The 13960-nt window shown below is 42.7% G+C and overlaps 1 protein-coding gene across 5 annotated transcripts; it reads right to left on the bottom strand.

The window, feature by feature from the left end:
• Window positions 1-3290: 3290 nt before the first annotated feature.
• GJB6 (gap junction protein beta 6) lies at window positions 3291-13827 on the bottom strand. 5 transcript variants are annotated; one of them, XM_021678215.2, is made up of 3 exons: window positions 13678-13826; window positions 11073-11223; window positions 3291-4820 (listed from the first exon to the last, which is right to left on the bottom strand). In XM_021678215.2, exon 3 carries the CDS (start codon window positions 4803-4805, stop codon window positions 4020-4022), a length of 786 nt encoding a protein of 261 aa, XP_021533890.1. In that variant the 5' UTR covers window positions 4806-4820; window positions 11073-11223; window positions 13678-13826; the 3' UTR covers window positions 3291-4019. The 5 variants fall into 5 exon arrangements, with proteins under 5 accessions (XP_021533890.1, XP_021533891.1, XP_021533892.1 ...); XM_021678216.1 differs by lacking the exon at window positions 13678-13826 and adding an exon at window positions 12840-12948 and having other exon boundaries at window positions 11050-11223; XM_021678217.1 differs by lacking the exon at window positions 13678-13826 and adding an exon at window positions 12840-12948 and having other exon boundaries at window positions 11059-11223.
• Between the last annotated feature and the right edge of the window lie 133 nt (window positions 13828-13960).

The following is a 13960-nucleotide window of genomic DNA, read 5'->3' as shown; positions in this document are numbered from 1 at the left end:
TAGACATGCAGATCAATGGAACAGAATGGAGAATGCAGAAATAGCTCCACACCAATATACTTAACTGATTTTTGACAAAAATACAAAAACAACTCAATAGAGGAAAGATGACATTTTCATCAAATGGTGCTGGAGCAACTGGACATCTGTCTACAGGCAAAAAAATGAACCTCAACTTAAGTCTCAGACCTTATATAAAACTAAACACATAATGGACCACAAATTTAAATGTAAAGTGTAAAAACTATACAGCTTTTAGAAAAAAAATAGAAAATCTTTGGGATCTTGGATTAGGCAAAGACTTCTTAGAACTTGACACCAAAACCACAATCCATAAAAGAAAAAAATTGATAAATTGACGTCATTAAAATGAAAAACTATTGCTCTGCAAAACACCTTGTTAAGAAGATGAAAAGAAAAGCTAGAGTGGAAAAAAATTTATGAACTACTATCTGTCCAAGGACTAGTATCTAGAATATATAAAGAACTTTCAAAGCTCAACAGTAGAAAAAAACCAATCTAATTAGAAAATGAAAATGATTTAGAGATCGCTAATAATCACATGAAAAGATGTTCAACTTCATTAGCCATTACAGAAATGCAAATTAAACACATCTATCAGAATGGCTAAAATAAAAAATAGTGACAACACCAAATGCTGGCAAGGATGAGGAAGAACTGGATCACCCATACATTGCTGGTGAGAATGTATAATGGTGCAGCTACTCTGAAAACAGTTTGGCAGTTTCTTAAAAAAAATGAGATGTGCAACTACCATATACCCAGGAATTAGACTCTTGAATATTTGTCACAAGAAATGAAAATGTGTTCACAGAAAAACCTGTATATGAAAGTTCATAGTTTTCATATAAGCCCCAGACTGGAAACAGCCCAGATGTCCTTCAGTGAGTGAATGTTTAAACAAATTGTGCACATCCATACCATGGAACATTACTCAGCAGTAAAAAGGAATAGACTATTGGTGCACACAATGACCCGGATGAACTTTCAGAGAATTATGCTGAGGGGAAAAAAATCCAATCTCAAAAGATTGCATACTATATGATTTCTTTTATAATCACATTCTTGAAGTGAGAAAAACTATAGAAATAATGAGCAGATCAGTGGTTTCCAGGAATCAGAAAGGGATGTGGTAGGTGGAGATGGGATAGGAAAGAGTTGGGTGTAGGTATAAAAGGGCCACATGGGGATCCTTGTGGTGATGGAAATGTTCTGTGTCTTTACTGTATCAATGTCAATGCAGTGGTTGAGATCCTGTACTATAGTATAGCAAGGTATTACTATTGAGAGAAACTATGCAAGGTGCACATGGACCTCTGACCTCTGTGTTATTTCTTATGCCTACATGTGATTCTACAATTATCTCAAAATAACAAGAAAAAAAGAGAGGAACATTTACTGGACAATTGGGGAATTATGAACCATGACTGGATTTTGTAATGTGATGGTGGCATTATGTTTCAGTTGTAAAAGATTAGTCTACCCTTACAAGATCCATATTGAAATACCTACTGATGAAATGACGTGTCTGGAATTTGCTTCAGAGCAATCCAGAGTGGGGGATAAGCAGGCCAGAGTCTCCTGGGAAAGTGAAAAAGCATGAATAGATCATTGTTGGAGCTAGGTGAGAAGTGCGTGGGTTTTTTTTTTTAACATCATACATTATACATGGTCATCCAACATGGAACTCTGGGAACTAGTGCAACATGGTGGTTAAGCCACTGCCTTTAGAAACAGTTGGACTTGTTTTGGACCTAGTATCTGCTACATATTACCTCTGTGACTTTGGGCAAGTTATTTAACCTCTGTGTAAAATGGGATACTATCCCAGGGTAATTGTACAGGTAAATAAGATTGCCAAAGATAGGGTGAGAAAAAGAAAGGTATTCTCTCAAGGGGTAAGAGAGGGAGGGAAGTCAATGCAGGAGACAAAGGAGCTGTTGGAGGTGGAGACCCAAGGTTAGGTTGGGCAGTTTCTTGTGACTCGGAATCTAAAAAAAGATCTCAAAAAGAGTTTTAAGAAGATGAAAACTGATAAAGAGCCATCAGATTTGGTGTTCAGCAAGTCATGGTGCTGACAGTGGCTTGGATTCTGTGGTGAGGGTGGGCCCAGATGAAGGTGCTGAGAAGTGGATGGGGAAAGAAAATGTGGCCCACCACTCCTGACCTTGGTGCAGTGGTATGGAGAGACAGCTCCAGAGAGGAGCATAGAGGGGGTTAAAGAGCAGAAAACAACTGGAGAAGAGAAAGAGATGGAAAATAAGAAAGGAGGGACTGGTTAGGTGGTGTTGTCATGAGGGGGACCAGAAATCCCAAGATCATGGTGGGAAGGCAGTTCCTTTCTGATACAGATTGGTATTGCTCCTAAGGCTGTTTTATCTGCCCCTGGTATTTCACCTCATCCTTCATTTGATACTCATTCGAATAGCTATTTAAAAAGAAAGAACATTATAGGACATTGGGAATTATGAGTGCTAACTAGATTTTTTAATGCGATGGTAGGATTGTAGTTTTGTTTTAAAAGATTAGTCTTTGGTTTTTATAGATTGATACTGAGACATTTATGGGTGAAATGATGTGTCTGGAATTTGCTTTGGACTCTGAAGAAAATGAGAATATTTTGTTTTTCTGGAGAGATATTTTGGAATCATGGTGCCATGTTGACATGTGTCAACAAGCTCTTGTGGACACTTATTATTTATTAGGTTTCCTCATGCAGAATATGCCATGGTAATGTTGTCCCTTTACACAGTTGTTTTGTGTGTGTGTGTGTGTGTGTGTCTTACCACTCCAGAGTGACCAGTCTGTGACTGACTCACCAGCACCCATTCTCAAGGCATCTGTGTTCAATCTGGAAATCCCTGGAGAGAAAGGTTTCCTCATCTGTGGGTGTGAAGCTGTGGGTGCTTATCTCAGTCACCATGGTCTGAAGGATTCAGGTAACGAATGAATCCTTTGAGGCAAGCTTCGTCTGAGAGTTGCCCCTGACTTCCTCAACCTCCTCTCTATTAGGGCTGAACTGACCCAGAGGACATTTTCTGTGTCCTAAAGCAGCCAGATCCTCTCCAAGCTATGGACTGGGTGGGTTGCTAAGCTCAGCTTCTGCTCATTTGATGTGAGGATGCAAGAGTCAGGCTTGAACTCCCAGGCACCCCCCACCCCACGCAACCAGCAGCCTGCCCACCAAAAGTAACCCAACCAACTCATCTTACCACATGAGGGATGACCACATGGAGGCCTAGACTGAACAGAAACCCATAATGCAGATGAAGGCATAAGCAATGGGGCTGATCTTTATTGAGGTGAAACATTCAAGTCAGCTGTTCACAATGATTGCAAATTGTCCAGTTTTAAAAAGCTTCCTACTTCCATACAGCTCTGTCTACATTTAGGAAGCAATAAAAATATATTGTACAATGAACAATTTCCACCTTAAGAGTATCATGATAGTTCATAAATTTGTCAATAGAAATTGCAAAACACTATTTACAACAAGATAGACTCTTTGTAAGTTCAAAATTTACATACTTATGGCATAATTCTAAAACTAACCTCATATGTTTTCCCAGGTAAGAAAGACCAGTCATTGTAAAAATACTTTATATAAATTCAAAGTCAGAACTAAAACATTCAATCCTATAAAAATATCTTTTACTAATCAAAGTATCAATTTTCTACATAAATGTTCTTTATCAACACAGTTACACACTTAAATTTTCAGGAAATACCTAGTATGTCAGACAGTCCACTTAAACATGTTAAAGTTACTTCAAGGCACAGTTGTAATCCTGTCTTAGTTTCAGAGATGGACCACATATTTGATTATGTTGCATATTAAGGGAACAAGTGTTCTACAAAAAGTTAACTCAAGTATCTATGTATTATGAAAGCATTTATAAAGACAAAGTCTTCAGCCTATGGAAGGGATTTTTAGGTGGGCACTGCCTTCAGAAGGCACCACTTTTGTTATGAGTCAGCTATGTAGTGCTTTGAAATGTTTAACTTGGAAAGCCTGTGATGGCATTTTGACCACTATCTGAAATCAGCTCATTCATTTCATTTTGCTTACTCTCTTTTAGGGCGTGATTGGGATGATTTCTTTGTGTTTGTGTTCTTTTTGATCTCCTAAAACATACTTTCAGCAGCAGGTAACACAACTCGGCCACATTAAGCAGCATGCAAATCACAGATGCAGAAATCATAAAAATGGTAAACACGGTTTTCTCAGTAGGTCTAGAGATAAAGCAGTCAACAAGGTTGGGGCAAGGGTCAATCCCACATTTCAACACCCAGGGCAGGTGGTACCCATTGTAAAGGAAGTAAAACACATACATAAAGGATGCTTCAAAGATGATTCTGAAAAAGATACTGCTGGTGTACGTCCACCACAGGGATCCCTCTATCCGAACCTTCTGCCTTTTAATGTCTTCTAAGTCTTTGAATTCATTTCTTTTCTCTCCTCGCCTAAATTTGCGGGCGGCCTCGTGTCTGTAGTAGGCGACATGCATCGCTACCAGCAGGGCCGGGGTGGAGACAAAGATGAGTTGCAGGGCCCACAGCCGGATGTGGGACACAGGAAAAAAGTGGTCATAGCACACATTTTTGCATCCCGGTTGCAGAGTGTTGCAGACAAAATCTTCCTGTTCGTCACCCCACACTTCTTGAGCAGCCACTACAAGGATCATGACACGGAAAATGAAGATGACGGTGATCCATACCTTCCCGATGCTGGTGGAGTGTTTGTTTACTCCCCCGATGAAAGTGTGTAGGGTACCCCAGTCCATTGTGTTGGCCTATTCCTAAACAGACAAAAATTAGCAAAGGTTAGTTAATGGAAAGTTCCTTTGATTTTATAAAATAGTATAGTTATATTATAGACCGAAGCAAATTTCTCTTAAAGTATGCTGCGAGGGGCTCTTGGGTGGCTTAGTGGGTTAAGTGGTTAAGCGTCTGCCTTCAACTCAGGTCAGGTCCTTCTCGGCAGGGTGTCTGCTTCTCCCTCTGTCCCCCCACCCGTTCCTGCTCTCTTTCTCTCTCTCTTTCAACTAAATAAATAAAATCTTAAAAAACAATAAAGTATGCTGTGATATTTTATAATTTCAACCTCCTAGGTTGCTAGTAGGTTTTCTGGTAGGGAATGCCCACTCTAAGAACATTCGAACAGTTTTAAACCAGAAATAACCGTTGGGGGTTTCAGATCATCTCGATTCAACTGAACTCAGATTATATATTAGGTTGCTGTTTGACATTAGTGCAGGAACTTAGATAAACAAATACATTTCCCAATTTTCTTTTAACCACCATGCGTGTAAGTACTGTATCAGTTTTGTTTTGCCCAAGGGATCACAGACGTTCCACAGTAGATCTTATTCCATCAAACGGCTTATCAAAGAGAAAAAAATAATCCTTGGAATGACATATGTGGTGTACCCAGCAGACTGGGAAGGGGGAAGAGACCCCAATACTTGCTAGTTTATACAATGTATTTATGTTTATTTCTAGTTTGAATAACATCATTTGCTGAAATCATGTGTTCTTAGGAGACCTGATGTCACACACTACTGAAAGGTCCTCTTCTGAAAGAGAATTACTAGCTTTTACAAAAAGCACTCACTCGCTCTCCAGATAACCGGGGCTGGCACTAGCTTTCCCTCCCCAGTCACCAGGAGCACACCAGGAGCCATGGATGAAGGGAACCAGCAATGCAGAGCCCCTCCCTCTTAATGCACTGATTTAGCATCCTGAGAGAAAACATTCTTGACTTCCACAGGAACTTTTGCTACAATTCAAACAGACACTTTCTTACCCTACATTGCTACAGAAGCCTAGAGAATTAATCAGCATTCGGATAAAAAAAAAAAAAAAGAACTCTGAGAATTTTTTGAAAGAGAAAAACATTCTCTTCAGAAAACAGGCTTACACAAATTGTCAAACCTTTTAGGGGATGAGGGAGCTGCCAAAGTCCTTTCGTCGATCTGTCTGAGGGTGACTTTCTTGTATTTGACTGCACCCCGGGGTCAGGCTTCTCCTCAGGCTGACAACCCCCACCCCCACCACCTTCTTGGCTCCATTTCCTGCCCACAGCTCCGCCCCCTCTGCATCACATCTGTTGCTCTTTGAGACAACTGGGTAAATGGAGGCAGCCTCAGCTCCTTCAGGAATGCTCAGCACTAAGTCTCTGGATGAGGTGTTAATGTGTGCCCCAGAAGCAAGACCCTTTGTTGATGCTAATAAAGTCAGCCAGTCCTATATTATGAAAAGCAGACCTCCACTTTAGTTGGCTTTCTGAGAAATTCATCTTTGCCCTTGGTTTGGTTTTTAGGCACCACCTTTTTCTTAGAAAGACATAGGTCCAAGGAAAAATGCCACCATCCACATTATAGGTCTTTGTGGATTCCTCCTCTGTCTGAACTGCTCAGTGGAAGTAGGGGGCACATGCTGTGGAAGGGGTGGGGAGGGGAGCGCAAGCAGGGCATAGCTAGAAATTTCTATATCATGAGTTTCTCCCCCTGCTTTCTCCTCTTGCCAAAGCATATAGAGCTCAATTATAGACAAACCTCTCCCTGTCACCACATTGCCAAGCCAAGTAAATAACAATCACCAAGACTTCCATAAGTATTTATTGAATGTCTACTGTATAGAGATGTTAACTATTTTTTTTTTTTAAGATTTTATTTATTTATTTGACAGAGAGAGACACAGCGAGAGAGGGAACACAAGCAGGGGGAGTGGGAGAGGGAGAAGCAGGCTTCCTGCTGAGCAGGGAGCCCAATGCGGGGCTCGATCCCAGGACTCTGGGATCATGACCTGAGCTGAAGGCAGCCGCTTAACTGACTGAGCCACCCAGGCGCCCCGAGATGTTAACTATTTCATCTTTGCATCCCAAGGCACAGTCCAGTTCCCAGCACTGAGTAGGTTCTGAACAAAGCTGAGAGCAAATAGGGGATGCAGGAGGGTCATGGCTAGAAGCACTGGGGAGAGCTTCCTATCCAATGATGCATTCCTATCCTAGGAAATTGAAGGTGTTAGATCACAACTCTGCAAGGAGGGAGCACATAATATCTTAAGAAAAAAATGGGGAGGAGGTAACGGGACTGCACTTCAGCACGTATATTTTCACTTGATTAATGAAGTCACCAGAAGACAGGATAATTGAAGTGATCATGGACTTTCACAGATGCTTATTCTTTCCTTGAATAACCCATAAGAAGGAATCAAAAAACAGCACTTAACAAATCAGCACCCTCAGAATATTCAGGGCTCCCAGATGCTGCAAGCCGGCACCAAAGCCAAGGAGGTGGAGCCAGGAATAAGGAACCGGAGAAATCGTTTTGAAGGGCTTAGCGCATACCAGCCTGTTCCAACTCCACTGGCCAGAAAGAAGTAAAGGACTTTGAAATGTTCATAGATCTTAAAACTTGTTCAAATGCCATGGATATGAAAAGTTTTAACACAGAATATGATAAGAACATTTGAATTCTTAAGTCCAAACTAAAATTGAGCCAAAAGCTTACATTGTGGCAGAAATGGGAAAATGCAAATTATCATTTTAACTTAGCCTAGACTTTACTAATTTTTTCAATGAAAACGAAAAGACAGGTGGAATTCCACAGCTGAAGACTTGAAAAGGGGTGTTGGCAGTGGGGGTCGGGGGGGGAAGACAAGAGCTCTTGAGTGTGTCCCACAGTTCTGAGGGAGTCGGCTAAGGGAGGGAGAAACTTCCAGCAGCATTGAGGGGCTCAGATTTTCAGGCAACAATAAGATGGAAGACAACCCAGATCACGATACACAAGTGGAGGAGTCCAGACTTGTAACAACAATGTCAAAAAATTTAATCACTAACTGAGCAAAAAAAAAGGAAAATAAAAATCATGAAAAAGAAAGAAAAATAAGATACTTGAGCCAAAAGAAAAGAAAGGGGTGGGCACAATAGAGCACAAGGCATAATTTTACCTGTTAACAGAGAAAAGGCAGAAACTCTTCTCCTATTTTATCAAAGAGAAATTATTTAAAAAATTATTTCTAAAAGCATGATACAAGAGAGGTGTGGAGCTAGTGCCCACCTTCTGAGAAAGAGATTTTCAATGTCCACAGTACATGTATCTTTGATTTTAAAGACTCATCTTGGGGGGCACCTGGGTGGCACAGTAGGTTAAGTGACCGACTCTCAGTTTTGGCTCAGGTCTAAACTCAGGGTCGTGAGATCGAGCTCAGCGCAGTCTTCTTGAGTTTCTCTCTTCCTCTTCCTCTGTCCCCCCACCCCCCGACTCTCTGTCTCTCAAATAAATAAATAAATCTTTAAAAAATTAAAAAAATAAAAACTCATCTTGGATAACATGAATTATAAAATTAATTTTTAGTTTATAATGAAAGTCGTTATAATAAATTTTCCTAATTGTTGCTAATTGTTTTCTATCCTTGAAGCATTTCAGGAGGTAGAAACACATACATCTTGATGTTTAAACATATTTTACACAGCTGTTCACCTAGGGGACAGTCCTATTTGTTAATAAAATGAAGATGTTCTCTAATTAACCAATAAACATCCCCCATTGCAATTTGGTTTAATTAAGTGCCCAATCAACAAATTTTTGATTTATCAAATAAAAGTTCACATTTTCTTAAACCCTCCAAAGTGCAGAGAATTTAAAAAGAAGGCTGTTTTTCCCTGAGTTCTTTATCAACAGGCTTCCTGAACACTGGCACCTGCGGTCACCTATTACCTGCCCTTCTAGCAAGCAAACCGATTAAGGTGCTAAAGGACAACTCAGTCTGAATGAATTTGGAGAGGCTGAAGCTGTGGGAGAGGTCATGAGGTCAGAATTTCCACACAAGAATATGGTTCTGGCTTTCTAGAAGCAGGATCCTTGGCACCCATGCCTTAGGGCTTCTCCTTCTTAAAAAAAAAAAAATAGGAACAATTATTATGGCAGTGGTTTTATTTCTTTTGGCTTTTCTGGGTGCCCAAATCACACATTCTGAAGTTCTATCCAAGTAGCAGAGCTGAACAGAAAATAATCTATTTTACAATACTTTTGACTTCCACTAAATATCAGTAATTTCCCCCCGTGCCTTTAAAGGGAGAAAAAGAGATGCGTAGGTCACTAAGAAAAATGAGTGATTAAACCCAAATACAAGTGTGTCCAGCCTACTGGTCACTCAAGACAATCAGGCTCAAGACAAACCACCTGATCTGCAGTATCTTCCTGCAGGAGCAACAAAAGCCCTATTACTTCTCACAGTAGGAATGACAGGAAGCGCTGCCCTCCATATTCTCGGTCCCTCCCTTGCCCTAAGTGCGCCCAGGAAAACCATTCAGTGAATGTGACGCCATGTTTCCTACAGTGAGAGCTTCTCTTTCAATTCTTCTGTATAGTCCACATCATTCCTGAGGGACGGTCTTACGTATATGGGACCCGGGTATCATTGTCCGTGTGCTAAGAGCAGAAGGACAGCTTGCCTCACAACTGTCAGAGCCAGTCAGGGAAAGGGACTGCCCCCAGCTTCCTGACACTTTGCTGCAGGCACCCTAATGCCTGGCTGCCCCCAGGACACCCTTCCCGCGGGAGGAGCCCGGAAAGGAGGGAGCTGACAGAGAGCAGAAGATTCACCTCCACTTTTCCTCCTGACCCGAACTTTCCCTGGGTTGAAGCCACTTCTGCCTTGGAGGGGAAGAGACTGCCCACTGGGCCCAACCCTCTCCTGCCTCTTCCTGTAAAAACATAACTCCTGGGGGAGCTTTCCACCAACATCTTGGTTGTAGGAGATTTGAAGGCTGAATGCTCTTTGAAAATTACTTTCCGAAACAACTGCATCCGTTGGCACCCTTTGCAATTAGTATTAGTAAACAAAATACCTCCTTCCTTTCATGCTTTAGACAGACTGCAGCCAATGGGAGGAGCCTTTTCAATAAAAAGTAAAATATTAACTCTTTGTGAACAGAGAGGTTTATCTTAACTGGCGCCTCTCTGGCTCTCTCTCTTTTTTTTTTTTTTAAAGATTTTATTTATTTATTTGACAGAGACAGACACAGCGAGAGCAGGAACGTAAGCAGGGGGAGTGGGAGAGGGAGAAGCAGGCTTCCTGCAGAGCAGGGAGCCCGATGCGGGGCTCGATCCCAGGACCCTGGGATCATGACCTGAGCCGAAGGCAGACGCTTAACGTCTGAGCCACCCAGGTGCCCCATCTCTGGCTCTCTTTTAAGGAAAGAATACATCTGTCTAACTTCTGTAGTCTTGTCTCCGTCCAAGAATGTGGTTACACTTCGTGGCGCCTGGGTGGCTCAGTGGGTTAAGTGCCCAACTGGATTTTGGCTCAGGTCATGATCTCAGGCTCATGATCTCAAGAGTGTGAGATGGAGCCCCGCCTTCCGTCCCCGCGTCTGGCTCCTCACTGCTGAGCCCAGAGCCTGCTTAAGATGTTCTCTCTCCCTCTCCTTCTGCCCCTCCCCTGCTTGTGTGCTCTCTCTCAAAAAACAAAAACAAAAACAAAAAAAATGGTTACACTTCAAGTTACAAGGGTAAACTGTCTTTGGTTTTGTGGTATATTTAACCATGGTGAATAACTCCATATTGCATTCTTGATACTAAAGCTCCAGTCTGGAATACTTACCTCTAAGAATAAGTAAACCATTGATCTTACTTCTGATGATACACACAGTATTATGAAGATAGATTGTTCTTCCCTTTTACAATTAAAATAATTTAAGTAATAAAATTTCTTGATTGTTTTAAAACTTAAGAATTTAATCATAACTAGTTTGCTTAACAATGTCATTTTAGTTTCACTGATGACAGAACCAAACTAAAGCTTTAAAATTATAGTCTTACCCCTTAGCAGACACCAAGAGGTGGAAAGTGTCTTTCTAGAAAGTTCTATCTCCCTTTGGATGACCCTTTCAAAGTTATTCATTGAATATTTGATATACCCGAGAACAGAACACATTCTTCATGATTTCCACATTAGCTCTGGGGAGTCGAGGAGTTTTATATTGATAAAAAACAACGTCAAAGCAAAACAAACACATACGGGCCTTACTTCCAAGGACTCACAGCTAATTGGCCTGGAGAAGAATTAGGCAAGTTTCCCTCCTCAAGGGCTTCAGGCTTTCTTCTACACCATTTGATTGCCTAAAAGCTGATGTTGCACAGTAATGACATGAATATAAATCTTTGTGCAGTTTCAGTTCAGTGATGATGTCACCTGTTGAGGGAAAAAACACAGATGTGGCCATATTTCTTTAACTACTTCCCACGTGTCTATTGCATGACCTTTGTGGGTAGTTTTTCTTTATCCCCAGAACTGTCATGAGGGAAGTCTAGAGACTGCCAATTTCCTGATGCTTCATACTTTGAATACCAATAAAATAAAAATAAAATCTTTAGTGTAGATTCTTTTCCTTATCAAAATAATAATAATACCCAACCCCAAACCTCAACCCCATTCCTTGAGCAATTGAGAAAAAGAGTAAGGGTGTTTGAGAAACTGGATATACTCCTTTATCCCCCAAATCAGGAGTTTAAAAAAAAAATCTCAAATTCTCTCTTTAATCAAGAAGAATCTATATCTGTTGTCTCTAGAAAGCTCAGGTCATCCAAGGGACAACCTTATCTCTGATTTTTAAATTTAATGACTCAAAATTTCATCAACTGTCCTTTATGAGTAACAGCTAGTGATAAAATGGATTTAGGATCTATGTACTTCTTCAAAATTAACTCAATAAAATTGAGAGAACTTTTTCTGTGTATGGAGTCTAAATATAAACATGGACAATTCATAAAACTACATGTGTTTCTTAACCCATTTGGGAAGTCAAAGAGTTAAAACATTTTCCATTAAGCAGTCTCTGTTCATTCAAGCAAACCTGTGTCCTTCCCAAAGATTTAAGTCTAACTTGAGTTGAATGACCATGAAAATAAAAAAGGAAAAGCCGCTCCACGGACCCAGTTCTATTCTCATGGCTCAAGCAAGTAAAACAGAAATCTTAATAAATCATAATGCAGCCACTGGAAGGATTATGTCCTCATGGCCAAGAAACTTGTGTTAAAAGTTATTTTCCCACAATTTTATTCTATTTAACATTTTAACTAACATCTACAAACCACTCATAATTCCTGGAATATTCAGAGTGAATCAAAGATGCACGGTGAGGGTTTGCAAGTAAGAATTTTCCTTTCACCCTACTCAGTTGTTTAGTCAGATCTTCTGCAGTTCTTTTCTTTCTTAAAGCTGTTATAATTCAGAAGATAAAAAGTAAGAAAAAGAAAATGAAGTCACTCTCACCAATACCAGATTTGGTTTTAAAATAAAAACACAAGTGAAGTAGCTGGACTGATTAGTGTCCTGCCAGTTTGGGTCACTGTGGGGATGGTGATGGGGGACGCTGCACCCCCAGCCCCCACCCCAGTTATGTCACAGCCTAGAGAGTGTTGATGTTCATAACTTCCTTCTCCCCTCCTTGGCAGGGTTCGAACAATACCCCCAAAGACTCCACCTGATCCAAACAACAGACAAAGCTCTCCACAGGAGCAGTTTGGAGCAGCATCCTGCAATTCTAAGGAAACTGCATTGGGGCAGGACATTTTCTTCTAGAACATTGGTTAGATTTTACTAGAACTGGGGCAAGAAAATACTTCTATGGCATACAGTCTACTGAAGGGAAAGAACAAAAATACATGGTAACATTCAGTCAGCCACTCCGCTGACAGTGAGATTCCACCTAGGGGACCCTGCGGTCGCTGCTGGACCAGGTATCCCTGCAATGGCTGCATGTTTCTACCCCCTACAAGCGTCCATAACTGCATGCAGACCACACTCACCTGAGGTTCAGTCCTGCTCTCCAGAAAGGGAGGCCAGCCCAGTCAAAACACCCGATGCCAGGTAACACCTGGGACTGCTCTCCTTCTCTAGACGGGAAGTACCTTCTGGTGCCTCCACCTTTTAACTGACGTGTGTCACCAATGACACTTAATTATTGTTGTCCAGTAATTGTCCAGTAATTGCATTATTGTCATCTGAGTTTCCCAAGTTCCTTGGGCATACATCATGCAGCCAAACGGGTCAGTTCTACCTGGGACTTGTCCAATAGCCCGGTTAAACCGGCTTTCCTTTTCCCCAGACCCAAGCAAGACTTCGTCAAGGTTGCATAAAAGCAAAGAAAATCCAAAATGCAGCAAAGGAAGTGGGGGAAAGGGGCACGGGTACACACTCTGGCCACTGACACACACGATGTGGTATATTTATAAAACCTGTTGTGCAGGTCGAAGGGGGACCATCTAGGGTTAAAAGTCAAACCCGTCCATCCTCGTTCCTCCGGGTGCGCAGAGGACTCCCGGCAGTGCCGGGCAGAATCGGCCCGGGCCCCAGCGGACACTGGAGGATGCGGATCCGCAGCAGATAAGGTTGCCCTGGGCAACCCCAACACGTGGACACCCACCGCTGCCAGCCGCCCAGCGATCGGAGGGTGACCATGCCCTGCGGCCACTGGGTCCACCTTGGAGCGGTCGCCAGCAGGGGCGACAAGGGGGAGAGAGGCGACAGGCTGCCTGCCTCACCTGCTCGGGGTTCTCGGATGGCGCAGCGCGCCCGCCGCCTCCCTCACCGCGCCCCCCAGCCCGCTGCCAGCATTCGGGGGCGCCGTGCCTGGCGCCCGCTTACCTGCTCGGCGGGACTGCGGCCGGGGCCCTCCGCTGCAACCCGCCAGCAGGTCGGGCTGGGGCGCCGCGGACTCCTGGGCCGGTGTCGGGAGTGTGCAGTCGACGCTCCCTCTCGGCTTCGGGTACAGGCCCGGCTCCCCCCTGCAGCGCCTTTTAACCGCGCCCCACCCAGCCTCTGCCCTGACGCTTCCCGGCGGGCTGCGAGACGCAAGAGCGCCGAGTTCCGACGCGCGCCCGCCGGGGGGCGCGGGGTGTAAGGCAGGCCCTCCCTCGGGGGCGAGGAG

Source organism: Neomonachus schauinslandi, chromosome 3, assembly GCF_002201575.2.
Source record: "Neomonachus schauinslandi chromosome 3, ASM220157v2, whole genome shotgun sequence".
Classification (NCBI taxonomy): Eukaryota; Metazoa; Chordata; class Mammalia; order Carnivora; family Phocidae; genus Neomonachus; species Neomonachus schauinslandi.
This window is presented reverse-complemented; position numbering and strand designations above follow the sequence as displayed.

Coding starts and splice junctions, on each gene's coding strand:
- GJB6 (XM_044913231.1), bottom strand. CDS start 4,805: ATGGACTGGGGTACCCTACACACTTTCATCGGGGGAGTAAACAAACAC.